This window comes from Elaeis guineensis, chromosome 16 (assembly GCF_000442705.2).
Source record: "Elaeis guineensis isolate ETL-2024a chromosome 16, EG11, whole genome shotgun sequence".
Taxonomy (NCBI): Eukaryota; Viridiplantae; Streptophyta; class Magnoliopsida; order Arecales; family Arecaceae; genus Elaeis; species Elaeis guineensis.
Genome location: NC_026008.2, coordinates 40,339,627 through 40,353,944, shown reverse-complemented (window position 1 = coordinate 40,353,944; position 14,318 = coordinate 40,339,627). Strand labels below are relative to the sequence as shown.

The 14,318-nt window shown below is 37.3% G+C and overlaps 2 protein-coding genes across 3 annotated transcripts; one reads left to right on the top strand and one right to left on the bottom strand.

The window, feature by feature from the left end:
• Positions 1 to 505: 505 nt before the first annotated feature.
• On the top strand, positions 506 to 6,981 carry LOC105058861 (uncharacterized). Its single transcript, XM_010941919.4, has 4 exons — positions 506 to 766; positions 1,717 to 2,496; positions 6,306 to 6,353; positions 6,425 to 6,981. The coding sequence occupies exons 1-4, from the start codon at positions 584 to 586 to the stop codon at positions 6,659 to 6,661; spliced, it is 1,248 nt and encodes a 415-aa protein (XP_010940221.1). The 5' UTR covers positions 506 to 583; the 3' UTR covers positions 6,662 to 6,981.
• Positions 6,490 to 13,641, bottom strand: LOC140850751 (uncharacterized). 2 transcript variants are annotated; one of them, XM_019855420.3, is made up of 3 exons: positions 11,982 to 13,641; positions 10,064 to 10,168; positions 6,490 to 6,628 (listed from the first exon to the last, which is right to left on the bottom strand). In XM_019855420.3, the coding sequence occupies exons 1-2, from the start codon at positions 13,009 to 13,011 to the stop codon at positions 10,101 to 10,103; spliced, it is 1,098 nt and encodes a 365-aa protein (XP_019710979.2). In that variant the 5' UTR covers positions 13,012 to 13,641; the 3' UTR covers positions 6,490 to 6,628; positions 10,064 to 10,100. The 2 variants fall into 2 exon arrangements, with proteins under 2 accessions (XP_019710979.2, XP_073105862.1); XM_073249761.1 differs by lacking the exons at positions 6,490 to 6,628; positions 10,064 to 10,168 and adding an exon at positions 10,175 to 11,348.
• Between the last annotated feature and the right edge of the window lie 677 nt (positions 13,642 to 14,318).

The window sequence follows — 14,318 nt, the reverse complement described above, 5'->3', positions numbered from 1 at the left end:
CATATTTTATTTTACATATACCTCAACGATCATGTGACAACCATAAAATCACACTCCCTTAGTTATATCTTGTTATTGTAATGGAGCTCTCTCATTTCAACATATCCAGACCCGACTTCAACTCTATTATATTTTTTTAATACCTGAGGTCCATCGAACATATTTTGTTTTCCTTTCATAGAATTGGATTCTTTCATAGAATTGGATTCTTTCCCGGTCGCATGCAAAATACTAGCATATATTATGATCCTAAACCTGGCACCATAGTTTTTACCAAAAAAAAAAAGCACCATATTTCATTGGCACGTGCACAGCACGTGTCCAGATTAAGGAAGGTAATTACCTAAAACTAGCCCTTAGAATCCCTGCCACGTGCGGATTCCCTTTTTTTTTCTGAAAAGAAAAATAAAAAGAAAATAGAATTACCGAAAGGGAGGGAGGAGCTTCCGCCTCGCTTCCTTTTCTTCATAATCTCAGGTGAGATGGATAACCATTACAATAGATAAAAGGCATCAGCGATCAACGAAGAGAAAGAGAACAAAAAAAAGAAGGCGCGAGGGAAAGGGAGGGAGAGAGGGAGGCAATGTGGTGCTCGTCGTCGTCGGGGTCGGGGGAGGAGGACGAGGGCATCGACGCCTATCGGAAGGGTGGCTACCACGCTGTGCGGGTCGGCGACCCCTTCGGCGGCGGCCGCTACATAGCCCAGCGCAAGCTCGGCTGGGGCCACTTCTCCACCGTCTGGCTCGCCTACGACACCCAACGCCATGTACGTCCTTGTCGATTTCCTTCCCTCCTTTTCCATTCGTCTCCTCTCATGGCTTTTGGTTCTCTTGTTATTCCCAACGGGAGAGATCAAGAAAGATCTCGTCTTTAATACCTATTACTCCCAACTACGTTGTTTCCCCCGTTTTCTTACATGAATTTGTGCAGTTCCTATAAAATTATGCGGATTCTCTTGATAAAAATCTCATCTTTACATGCTTTTCCGCAATTATGTCTTTGGATTGCTTTAACAAGGACGAGTTTTATGGGAATTAGTGAAACTATGATGATGGTTATCTTAAAAGATGATCTTCGATAGAATCGCTTCGAGAAATGGTTTGTTTAATTAAGATGGATAGAATTTGCTTGTAATATCGTGTCAGCGATCCTTGATTCTTACTGCCATTGCCTAACCTTGATTGATACAATTTATTTTTGTTGATTTGTTATGAACGACCCTTTTTTCGTCTGACGAGTCTGTTTCCCTTTTCTGTTATCCTTAATATGTGGATATTTTCCATCTGCGATGGTCTTATGTCATTTGTTTATAAATTATATTTCTGTCGAGGGTTTGTTTCGGGCATCTGTTGTCTTTACTGCGTTTTTCCTTTTATGTAATAAATACTCCTGTTATCTATTTCAGAGTAGTTCAGGTTGCCTACCCCATATAAGACAAATTATTTACCCCATGTGATTATTTTTAGCTGGTGTGCTCGTCTTCTTATATATTAATTGTCATTGAAAAAATGAGTCCCTTCTTTCAATTGTTTCTTAAATCAATATTTTGTTGTTTCATGATGTTAAAGTTTATTTGAATTTGTATGTGCCCGTCTAGCCCTCTTCTCTCATTTCCCCACATCTGAATTTTAAGTTGAACGTGCCAATGTTCAGGGACTCTCTTATGCTTGAGCTTAGCTTCCAATCTGAAGATTTGTAAACTGAATTGTTTTGCAGAGTTTTGTTGCCCTCAAAATTCAGAAAAGTGCAAAAGAGTATGCTCAAGCTGCTCTCCATGAAATCGAGCTTCTTTCAGAGATTGCGCAGGGAGATCCATCAAATTCAAACTGCATTGTGTGTCTACTGGACCACTTCAAGCATGCTGGCCCAAATGGGCAGCATCTTTGTCTAGTAATTGAATTACTTGGAGACAGCTTGCTCCAGCTAATCCGGTACAACCACAACAAAGGCATTGGGTTGCATAGAGTTAGAAATATATGCAGATCAATCTTGATGGGGCTTGATTACTTGCATGGAAAACTTGGTATAATTCACGCAGATCTGAAACCAGAAAATGTGCTCCTTATCTCCACCATTGATCCTGCAAAAGACCCTGCACGATCTGGATTTACCCCGATTCTTGAGAGACCCGAGGGGAACCCAAATGGTGGGGTTGTGGTTAATTACTATGAGAAGAAGCTGAAGATAAGGGCAAAGAGGGCATTGTCAAAGCTCTCTCAAAGAAGAGGATCCATGGAAGGCCCTTTGGAGTGGGAGAGAAGTTTGGATGGGATAGATTTGAGGTGCAAGATTGTGGATTTTGGAAATGCTTGTTGGGCTGATAACCAAATTACTAATGATATCCAGACAAGGCAGTATAGGGCCCCTGAGGTTATTCTTGGAGCTGGATACTCTTTCTCAGTTGATATGTGGTCTTTTGCTTGTATAGCTTTTGAGCTTGCTACTGGTGACATGCTGTTTGCTCCTAAGGAAGGACAAGGGTTTAGTGAAGATGAGGTATGCCTCTGTCTCATATTCTGTTGTGTTTAAAATGATTTTGTTTCTTGGATAAGTGGTTCGAGGAAAATTAGCTTAGTGAATACAACTTAGAAAACTGTCATTTGCATGACTCTTCATCCATCTGGAGCTGTAGATGGCATGACCAGAAATACTTGACATATCCATTTAGAACAATTATTACAATCTGGAGTATAAGCTATTCATATGGATTGGTGGCATAGATTCGAGAACCAGCAATCATTGATGAGATCTTGTTAACTTGTTTTATTTTATTTGTTTAGCCATATTTTTCCCTTGTTCTTGAAATATTGATATGAAAGCAGGAAGTTACCAACTCAGCCATGCAATCTTCATGATGACCTGTGACCACTAAAAACTGACAAATTCTTGTCCATATTATGATTATTATATTATGATGTCAACCAAAATGTAGTGCGACATGAGTTATGAAACATGTGATAATGGAAGTGTGATGGTGCTGAAACCTAGGATTATTTTTGTAGCTTGAAAACCCTGTTGATGGGGTTAATATATATTGATTTTGCTCTCCTCAGGTGTGAAATTTGCAGACTTTTCAATTTATCTAAAAAGCAAGGCTTTTATTTTCCCCTTTCATTCTAGTGTATGTATGTATGTATATCAAATGAATAATTAATTGTCCTTGATGCTTTGGATGGTTGTAGATTTCTTCAATTAGAAATCAATTATCTGTTAAAATTAATCTCTTCAATTAGATCAAAGTTCTTAAAGACATTCCTCATCCATAATGGCATATCCTTTGGTCTTTTGTATACTCTCACATGTTTTATGTAATTGAAATTTGTTGATGCACACAATAAGTGCACTATTTAAATTCATTAGAACTTTATGCTCTAGCGTAACAATATTTCTTTCCAATATTTGACTGCTCAATGGTGGAGGCTGTTTTGAATGTCTACGTGTGCTGGAGCACATATTTTAACAAATCATTGCATGACCAATAAATTACTGGTGTTTGTGGGGTTGCACAATGTATCAGCCTTGGCTCATGCCTCACTATTTTTGTAATGGATGTGTTATATGCATACTGAAGCGGAAACCTCTTGGTGTTTGTTATTTGCAGCTAGGCAGTGCTAGGCTATAGTCAACTAAAGTTCTCAAGGAAAACTTCTAAGGATCATGGTCTGAATCAGTTAAATGAAATGGAGTATGTGGGATGTTCTTTTGGCGAAAGTCAATTGGGAATGAAGCTCAAAATCTGTGGAAAATAAGTAATTCAAGAGTGAATCTATTTTTAACTCTGGACAGATTATGCAAGTGTTAGGGAAATAGTATTGGAGAGGCAAGATGAAGTGCTCATGTGTTCATTAATTGATATACACGGTGAATTTGGGGGCAATCATTTGACAGCAATCATGGCCAACTCATGGACCTTATTCTATATAGTTTTGGGTATCAGTCTAACCTATTCAAGATTTTTGTTATGCTTTGCCTAGACCTGGCATGTTGGCATCTCAAATCATGTGGTAAACTAGGAAGGATAAGGTCAGAAATCAGGAGAATGGAGGAAGCCTAATTTCTAGACTAAGATGCTCTGCCTGTTTACAAGAAAGATCAATCTATAAGAGAAGGGAACAGAGCCTTCGGAGATGGGGCAAAAAGGAGAAGTAGGCCTCTAAGTTTAAGATGTGGAGGTAGCAAAGAAGTATAATGAGGATTAATGGAGCAGTAGACTTTGGCCTAAAAGCATGAATTTTGGGGAAGTCACTTGAGATTTGATCCCTGTCAGCCTGGCAAAGTATTATGAAGAAGTTTATATAAAACTTATTATGAAGAAGTTTATATAAAACTAGTAGCATAGGTTGGATGGTGCTAGTGATAAGTTAGAGCAGTCTTTCAGGTAGCTCCCAATGGTCACCTGCTTTTCTTTTTGGAACACAATCCTTATGTGCTTAAGCAATTTCCAAAAAGCAACACTGTTTCAGCTGATTAACTCTACTATGACCAGAGCAAACATCTACTGTCCAACTATTTGAGCTTGTAAATAGCTCGTTATGCCATGCATACAACTTGATAAGAGATAAACTGATTTCAAATGCAATGGGCGAAATCTCTATAGCCAATGAACTTCAGAGTTTAACTAATAGTACAACCTAGAAATTACCAAAGATATTACCTGTCTTAATTTTTCTTTTTTCCCTTGTCTTTTCATATAAACTGTTAGCTTACGTTTGACTTCTATTTCTTTTAAGTTGACCATATAATGGTCTGAACCAAAATCCTTCCCCGCTGGAGAATTATGCTGCAGTAAAATTTTGAGATGCACTCTTCTTTAACTGAGTTTGATTTTTGTGATGCAATCCTCTTTGTTCACCATATAATCTGGAAAGCTTGCTGGTTAATCTAAGGTTAAGGACCTAAGGTAAGTTCTTTTTCTCCTAAATTGACCTTACAATGGCTTAGACCCATTGCTCTTTAGTGTTGAGTTGACCACCTTCACCCATTGAGCTTTAGCTTGAAAGTTCTGCTTGTTTATTTCTTCCCAAATTGACTATAGAATGGTTCAAGGTGAGGAGATCCATGGAAGTCACCCTCTTTCAGAAAGGGCAGCAGCAATCAAACATCAAGTAGCTGAAAATTGGTCTCTGGAGAGACTGAAGAAACATGGAAGATCTCATGAAAATGCATCCAAAAGTAACTATAGTAATGTACATGGCGATCTATAAGTTCCCCACTATCTCAAGCTCATTAGCAGCCATGTCTAAGTTTTTTATTTAAACAATTAGCTGGAGCTGTAAAAATAAAAACATTACTATGCTATTTTTTGCTGATGAACTAACCCATAATACTCTCCTAATCATTGTTCTAGAACTTAGAATCATCTCAGCAAGGCATTAAGGCCAAAATTAAGTACATGTGAAAAACTGGGAGATATGAAAAAGACAGAGAACATTTGAGTTGTTAACTTTGAGTTTTAAGAATGGAATTTGAATTATTCATAAGAATATTAGGATTTAACTTGACACATGCCTTCATGAATTTATCAATTAGAGGAATACATATGATAATACAATATACAATATCAATGCTCTATCTACAGTTAAAAGCATAATAAGTATCTTCCATTTCTCTGTTTGGTAATGGATTCTGATCCTACTTCTTGTTAAATAGCCTGCCTATAAAACCAATCGGCCTTCTAGGTCTGGAGATGCAAATTCAGAAGCTCAATGCCTGGTCTGCATTGTTATGTTTGTTACTTCCAGCATCAAGGACCATAGTTGAATATTGATGTTATTGAGTTTACTGCCTGACTTTTACCTTTAAGTTGGCCTAAGAGTGGAAGGTTTCTTCTTAAAACTGAAAGGGATGTTAATTTATTATTATGTTCATAATTTTGCTATTAAATTGATTTGAGTGGAACAAATCTCTATTTTTTTCATAACATCGAAGCTAGTATCCATGTGAAGAGACACTGGGGAGTTCTTAATTTCATGTGAGATCTCTACTTTTTGTAACCATGCTTAAGCAAATTACTGTTTAGGGTGGTGTTCATTTCTCAAAGCATATGGTTTTGAAAGTAAATTTCTCAAGGCAAGCAATCTTTCTGTACTTCTGCACTACAGCTGTTCAAATTAATTACAGAGGTCGGGTTTTTAGGCCATATATTTGTACAAGATCAGACTCACAAACTTCATCATCTTTAGGAGAAAATAATTACTTTTTCAAAACCATATTTCTCTTTGACATGCACCAATGTCCCTGAGTAAATTATATTTTCATCAAAATGTAATTTTTCCTGTCATTTGACTTTTGGGTCTGGCTTATAGGATCACTTGGCTCTGATGATGGAACTTCTAGGAAAAATGCCACGAAAGGTATATTTCCTTTTCACACTTTTTGACTCCTGAAGGAATCCGATACTGATGATCTTTTCTTGGAAGTCCAGATTGCTATTGCAGGATCTCGATCAAAGGACTTCTTTGACAGATATGGGGGCCTGAAGAGGATCCGTAGGCTGAAGTTCTGGCCACTGGATCGGCTTCTTGCTGACAAATACAAATTCCCTGAGTCGGATGCCCGTGAGTTTGCAGAATTTTTGAACCCTCTTCTCGATTTTGCTCCAGAGAAGCGACCAACAGCAGCGCAATGTCTGCAACATCCATGGCTCAATGAAGCAGAATAAGCTGGTGTATAAGTGGAAAGCAGAATAAAACAAACTGCAGATAAAAAATGGACAGGTGATATTGAACATGCCAGCTACCAAAACCACCCTCTGAATATATGTGATTTTCATGATTTTTTGCCTATAAGATTTCAGTAATTTCATTTTATTGATTGAGTGTAAAATATTGAGGCCTGTATGGACAAAGCAGCTCTAAGTCAATTTTTAAGTTGTCTGAGTGAGAGTGACATCCTTCAACAGCATAAAGCGATGTCTGGTATAGATGTATCAACTAAAGATTCATATTCTATTGCAAAAGAGAAGTACAGTATTGGATTCAAGATGTTTGATTAAGGCCATAGCAACTAGTTCCTGCATAGTAATGTAATTATAGTCACATACAGATCCTTACTCGTTTGCATACTTCATCGCATTAAAAAGCAAAGAAAGCTCAGCCATGATGATCTGAAAGTGCTTTAACCTCTGAAGGATGACTTGGATGGGACATGGAAGATTTTAAAGAACTTTGTGCTCTTTGAGGTATTCTATTTATGATTTCAGGTGCTTATTTTTCTACAAGTTGATGATAACAATGCCCCTCAATAAGGAAGATGGTATTGAATAGCGGCAGATTGGCCTGAAAAAGCTAAAAATGATCGGTCAAGAAGATTTTCATACACCACAAAAGTTGGTGCCGTTCATGAATGTTCATCTTGATTTATTGTGCATTGGGACCTCTTTGGACTTTGGAGGGAGGCAGATGCCCCCAGGTCAGCAACTAAGGGCAAATCAATTGTCACCTCAATAATAGTCCTTCAACAGCACAGCCAACCACTGTTACAGTTGGTTGATTGAAAGACTATATACGAAAAATACTGCAGTGAATATTGGATGGTTTGGGCAAATGCATTTTGCATAAATATGCAAAATCCACTTAATTTTTTATTTTCCATTAGAAGATAAATTTTGTTTATTTATTTATTTATTTTAAAAGGAAACACATTTAGGTGTCCTGATGATTTTGCTCTTGAGCCAATAGATAGGAAATGCATATATATATATATATATAGGTTTAAACTATTACTTGTCTTGTATTTCAATCCAAGGAGAAAACCATCAGAGATCCTTAAATGTGTGTCGTTCTGAAAATACCATAAAACGAAATAAAAATAATCCACCATTTTCTTGCACAGTCAATTATTTGGGTAAATGCATTTTGAATAAATATGCAAAATCCACTTAATTTTTATTTTCCACGAGAAGATTAAATTTGTTTATTTATTTATTTATTATAAAAGGAAACACATTTAGGTGTCCTGATGATTTTGCTCTTGAGCCAATAGACGGGCAATGCACATTTATTAATATATATATTTTAGATCCTTGATGCATATTTGTTTAAACTATCACTTGTCTTGTATTTCAATCCCAGGAGAAAACCATCAGAGATCCCTAAATGTGTGTTGTTCTGAAAATAAAATAAAAGGAAATAAAAATAATCCACCATTTTCTTGCACAGTCAATTATTAAGTGGATTTCTTTATGCAAAAATTCACTTGGGGTAAATCTATAGAATCTGATTCCTGAGTGCGAAGATATACTTATAGTCTTAAATGCAAGATGCCAACCATTGAGAAGGCAGGCCTAACTTTTTTGTTTTGCTTGAAGGGTCCCACTGAAAAGCTAGCTGAGCATACAGTCTGAGAGATACGGAGTGGTTGAGCCTTCCAGAAGACTACCCTTTTTGCCTTGTAAAACAGTCAAGGGTTTTCAGAGAACTTTTGTCTGAGGTGTTTTTTTATTATGTAACCTGTGGATTCTAACTCGAACTTATCACCAATAAAATTTGAACCTCAGATTGGCCCAGGCATCCATCATATTTTCCTTATCTTAAATCAGCTTTGTGCGTTGCATGTCGGGTTCTAGCTGATATTTAGCAACAAGCAGTGCAATGGGATATTCAGGCAGTGATGTCTTAGGGCAGGTCTCTTGCAGGCATCATAGCAATTATTTATCAACCAAAAATAATTCCCAAAAATGGTTGCCCAACTATGGGAGGCATTTGGGTCATTGTGAGTTTATTTTGAGATTCTATCCATCTTTTTTCTTCATGAATGTGTTAAATCTTTTCTTGACAAAACATTTTGGTACCGTGCCAGCAAGCTATAGTGAATGCCTGGTGATGTCAAATTTCTAAGGATTTGCCGAACTTCCTAGCATGAGGTGAGCTATAAATGATTCATATCCAATATCAACCATCTCCCAAGAATTTGAAGCAAATTGTGGAGGCTGCTCATAACACAACATCAATCATTGCAAAATCTAAACCACAACAACATGCTTCTATTTCCTCTATTTCTTATGCTTTCTGAAATTAATGTAAATCCTCTACCGGATGGGACCAGCAAAAGGAATGAGGAACAACACCAGATAGGGGTGAATCTGTTTTGCAAGAATTTTCCAAGTAGACAGGTCCCATAAAGCAAGGGAATCCAAGACATGATATGTTTGACAGAGATTTAAGTGGGATGTGGCAGGATAGGCACCACCTTTCATAGTGGCCATAGTCAGAAGGTAACCATGAACACTGACAAATAAATTACATGCACATTCTACAGTATAATTCACAAAGGACATCAGCCCCTGAATGGAAGGATTTGTCCTAATGAGATCCCTAGGTATTTTGAGGTGGTTTTTACAGCAAGATATGCTAACATGACATCTAGTCCTTTTGTCTGGTGCAGGGTAGTCTCAAATTGTCTGTAACCTCAGTGGATGACAACTGATGATTGGGACGCACCACTAAACGCTGACAAGCAACATTTCTTGAGGACCACTTCCATGTAAAAGTCTCACATGAAGTAGTGGCTATAATTCAGGTTTGATGCACTTGGACAATCTTTCCATCAAAATTGATGGAGTTACCTATTCATTAGTAAACAAAGACCTCTTGCCTGGTTCAAGTAGTCATGAAGTATAACCAGATTATCACCATATCGATAGCAAGTTATGTTCTGATATCTCTAATGAACCAACCACTCAATCTGCAGTCTGCTTACTTTCAGCACCACTCTTAAGAGGTCAGACTAATTTTCAGCTGGAAATTTACAATTACTTATAACTTGCTTAACTTGGATGATGAAAGACATGAAAATAATATAAGTAAATCAAGCATGCAGTGTACTAAAGTATTAGACAAGAGGCGCAATGATATTTGATCTTCCAGATCCAATACAATCTACCACCTGGGTCATGCATTCACGCTTATGACTACTAACATATGCAGATAGAACAAATGCTACAATGCATAAAAAAAGACCATCCTTGACACAAAAATTTCCATGCACTCCTTTTTGAACATTGAAATCTAAGTGACGTACAACATAATATATGAAATGAAGACGTTGATGAATAATGTTTTACCTCATATGACGGGATTTCACATTACATTACAAATATGTTACTTCAGTACACAAGTACCAGTCTTACAAGCACAGATCCAGCAGAAAATGTCTTTAAGATCAGCAGCTGTCATCAGAAGAACAACAAAGAAACCAGATGGATATGTTGATATCGCCCTTACAGGATTCAACGTAAAATAGGAGATATGATAATTGCAAAACATACCCAAAATTATCTTGGCCATGGGGAATGCAATAAGGAACTTAAAATCCATTAAAGTGTATCCATGAGTTTTATGTACTTTTAACAGTAAGTACCAATATTCCATGAGTAATCGGTCACTATGGTTTATATCCATCTGGAGATGAGCATGTGCCTTTTTCCTTATTCTGAAGTTAATTCCTTAACAGACTTCTATATAAAACTTCTTTTAGCATGGTGCTCAGACTAAGCCTCACTGTTCCCAATTCCACCATTCCCTGTATGAACCTGTCACATCTGTCACATGTTTGGATACTTACCTATTTTACGTATCTTCTTTAATCAAGTCAATTCTTTCTGTTTCTAGACAATTTCAGCTGAAACTATGCAAAGTGAAACAAAATGATCAAAATTTTTCAGCCTAAGGCTGAGAGCCACTATGTGCTTCAAAACAAGAACTGAAAATTTTGACTTAAATAGCCACTGATGACAATGTTTCTGCAAGCTCAAGTTCATCTCCATCATTGACTTAAGCTTAGGCGACATGCAGACATGCTCTTTCTTATGATTCAAGTAGACCTGTATCCATAAGCCAAAACCCATTATATTGATTCAAATGTTGTAAATACTTCCTTCGGAAACAATTCAATTGCCCTGCCAACATTTGTCATCCCTTCTCGTGCTTGAGAACTTGCTAACATCTTTACTAGAATATGTGGTATTCTTAATTGTATCGATAAATTGGGATATAACCAAAACATCATTAAAAGAATTGTAAAAAGCAATCTACCTGGCATTCCTGACCAAACATTACCATTTCTTTCAGTTATTTAATATATGCATTCACCGAAAAGGCTTAGACAGCGAAAAGTTGTATCGCATAAAAGAAATTGTCGCTTGGAAGAAAGAGCAATATCCCATGCTTCCTGTGATCACCTCCAGCTTCAGTTGATGCCCGTAAACTAGTTATTCTAACTTAAGTGACATCACCAACTGCGATCGGATGTTCTTGGTCAATCTGATTAACTCTTCCTTAAGAAAGCCAAAATGAAGTCACCAAGAAAGTCACTGAATATTGCTTCTATTTAATCGAAAACAGATATCCCTGTTCAGTTTAAATCAGCTGCGATTTTATTAGAATTATGAACATTCATAAAGAATTAAATTATTTCAATCTGAACTACCAATTATGAAAATGTCACTTCATCCATAAAATACAAAAGCACAAAGTATGATTTCCCCATACACAACCTCTGTAATAGAAACTCAATTAATTTATCTCCTCATATTCCTTATTGCTTGCAAATTTGCTATACAACCCAACATACTACTAAGATCACTCCACACAAGTTGGGTTTAGTCATGCATTGCTTAGAAGTCATGTAATACAGGAAAACTCAATGAGTTTGGAATAATAACATCCATCAATAACAAATAATAGATTTTCTCCAACAAATTTTGCAATAAAATATAGCACACAGGTATATAAAAAGTGATACATTAGAACAAAACAAAAGAAGCAAGCCTTCTATAGAACATGATATCAGAAAACAAGCAACCTGTATAAAATGAAATCATGAAACGAGCAACTAATAGCATAAGATATCTTCTCCAGCTCTATGTCCAGGATGCAAAATTCAACATATTGATCTCCACCTGCTTTTAATGCTAACAAGAGCTCCAACACCAACATCTATCTAACAAATAAAGTTACCTCACTAATCAACTTTAACCATACCAGAGGCCTTAGTAGTTGAACGATTTGAACATAAAGCATGCAAGATCTCGCTATCAGAAGAACACTGTGACATCTTGAGCTTCTTGCATTTCCATGTTGACGTAATTATCATCGAGAACTGTCCATCATCAGAATGTTTTGCGTTGTTAAAAGATAAGTGTCTTGCTACATGATCCAACTCTGATTTCGGGGCCATTGAATGATGCACAAAGCTTGGAGCCTCTTTGGATTCTCCCATATCCCTGGCATTACATTGACTTAAAGGCAATTTCTTTTGCTTAATTTTCACTTTCCTACAACCAGCAATTCCTCTATCCTTAGACTGATGATGATGCTTTTCTAAAGGACGGCTAGACTCTTCCTCTTCCCTCTCAAAAAGGTCATCTTTGGAACAGACCACAATCTTTTCCTCCAATTTATCTGCAGATTGTCCATTATTGAACTGAACAACTTTATCACATGAAACAGAAGAGTTTCCATTGGACACAGCAATACCATCAGGAACCTCCTCTTTCCCAGAATGACAAAGCTTCTTCTGTTTATTGTATGAAATTCTTGGGGAACTGTTCATAGCTTGATGCAACCTCCGGGCCAATTCTTCATCAGTTTCTTCACTCCCTGCAGGCCGTTTATTCCTATACAAGAACTCGACTGCCACGTGTTTCTTTCGTGATTTGGTTTTGGCCGGGCAACCCTTTCGGGCAGCTTCACTCCTTGAAATATAATCTAGAAACTCTAAGGCATTCTTGGCAGCAGTCCTGGCCTTCACAGCAGCAGCCGCTTTTTCCATTGCAGTAGCTCTCGCAGCAGCAGCAACCTCTGCAGTCACCAAAGCTACTGAGTTTGTCGCCTCAATGATCTCATCTGGCGAACAAGTTGTCGAGTTGATAATATCACGGAGACGGGCATTGAGATCACTAGAAATGAAAGGAAAAGGAAACAAGAAATCACAATCATGGACCTCCTTCTTTAGCCCGGCAAGTAGTCGCTTCCGAGGAGGCAAGTGCGTGTTGAGATCAAAAGAATCCATCCAACACCCTTCAGAATCCACTACTTATGTTTTCGAATTCTGGAATCAGCTTGCCGTATCGAATTCGACCTAACTGACCTCAAATGATGAATTCTTTCAGCCCATCAAAACAGCCTTCGAAATTGTTAAGGAATTAGCTTTCCAATTTCCACTATCAGAAATTCATTTCTTGGATCCGACTCATCAAATTCCATAAAGTTCTTAGAAGAATTCAGCCATCAAAGACCGCAACTGAAATCCATTTCAGAGAGCTTATAAACAAAACAAGGTGACAAGATCCCAACTTGCTGACACATTCTTGCAAATTTACGATGAAAACAGCAATTTAAAGGAAAAGGAAATCGAATTAAATCCAGAATTCAGAGTTCGAGATGGATTAAGGAATTCTCCCGAGCACCGAAACAGAACTAACCGACCATGAGATCAAACCAACCAACCGAGATAGTCTTAAAATAAAACGATCGAAATCCCTACCTCGCCTCGCGATCAGTGTGGATTAGGGTTTCCCTATTGGGAATTCGATGAAGCGCTCCGACCAAAATCGAATTTTTCTCAGAAGCCAGAGAGAAGGATCATCCCCCAAACCCATAAGAGAGAGAGAGAGAGAGAGGGAGGAGAGAGAGGGCCAGGGAGGCATCTATCTCACTTATTTATGTTTATTTATTTATAGAATGCCATCCACCAACGCCGTTTTCCCTGGAAGTCCTTAAACCACCAAAATACCCCTGGGGCGGGGGTAAGCCGATATGCCACGTGTACGGCATGCAGCAGTTGGATTCATTTAAGAGAATGAATCAGTGACGATCCTGGCCGTTGACAGAATATACCAGAGCTTAATTCTCAGAGAAACAAAAGGCATCCACTGTTACTACGTTTTCCATTCTCCGAGATTCCTCCACTGATTTCGGAATGGTATTTATGTCATGATATAGAAATACAAAAGATAAAATTAATATATATAATATGTCAAATTTTAGGGGCCACTATTCTAATAACACATTTAATTTGCTTTAAAAACTAATTTAACTATTATTTTTTTACATCTTTTGTTAACACGCAAGTATCTAACGTGTGCCATGTAAAAAAAAAGGCAATTTACGGATCTACCAAAAAAGATTATTTCAAAAATTTTCATTAGAATTTTTTTTTTGAAATTCTAAAAAAAATTAGATTCCTCCTCATGGGACCCTAATTTTTATTTTTGAAATACTAGCTACTCATTTAATTTTACGTTTTCACTTGACTCTTATTTTTATCACATACCATGGCACGAGACTATTGAATAAACTATGGATGCCAGGTCTCAT

Excerpts from the sequence above, each read along its gene's own strand:
- LOC105058861 (XM_010941919.4), top strand. The coding sequence starts at position 584 with ATGTGGTGCTCGTCGTCGTCGGGGTCGGGGGAGGAGGACGAGGGCATC. Across the intron at positions 767-1,716 it reads CCTACGACACCCAACGCCAT|AGTTTTGTTGCCCTCAAAAT; the intron begins GTACGTCCTTGT and ends ATTGTTTTGCAG. Across the intron at positions 2,497-6,305 it reads AAGGGTTTAGTGAAGATGAG|GATCACTTGGCTCTGATGAT; the intron begins GTATGCCTCTGT and ends TCTGGCTTATAG.
- LOC140850751 (XM_019855420.3), bottom strand. The coding sequence starts at position 13,011 with ATGGATTCTTTTGATCTCAACACGCACTTGCCTCCTCGGAAGCGACTA. Across the intron at positions 10,169-11,981 it reads TTCAACTACTAAGGCCTCTG|CTGCTGATCTTAAAGACATT; the intron begins GTATGGTTAAAG and ends TTCTGATGACAG.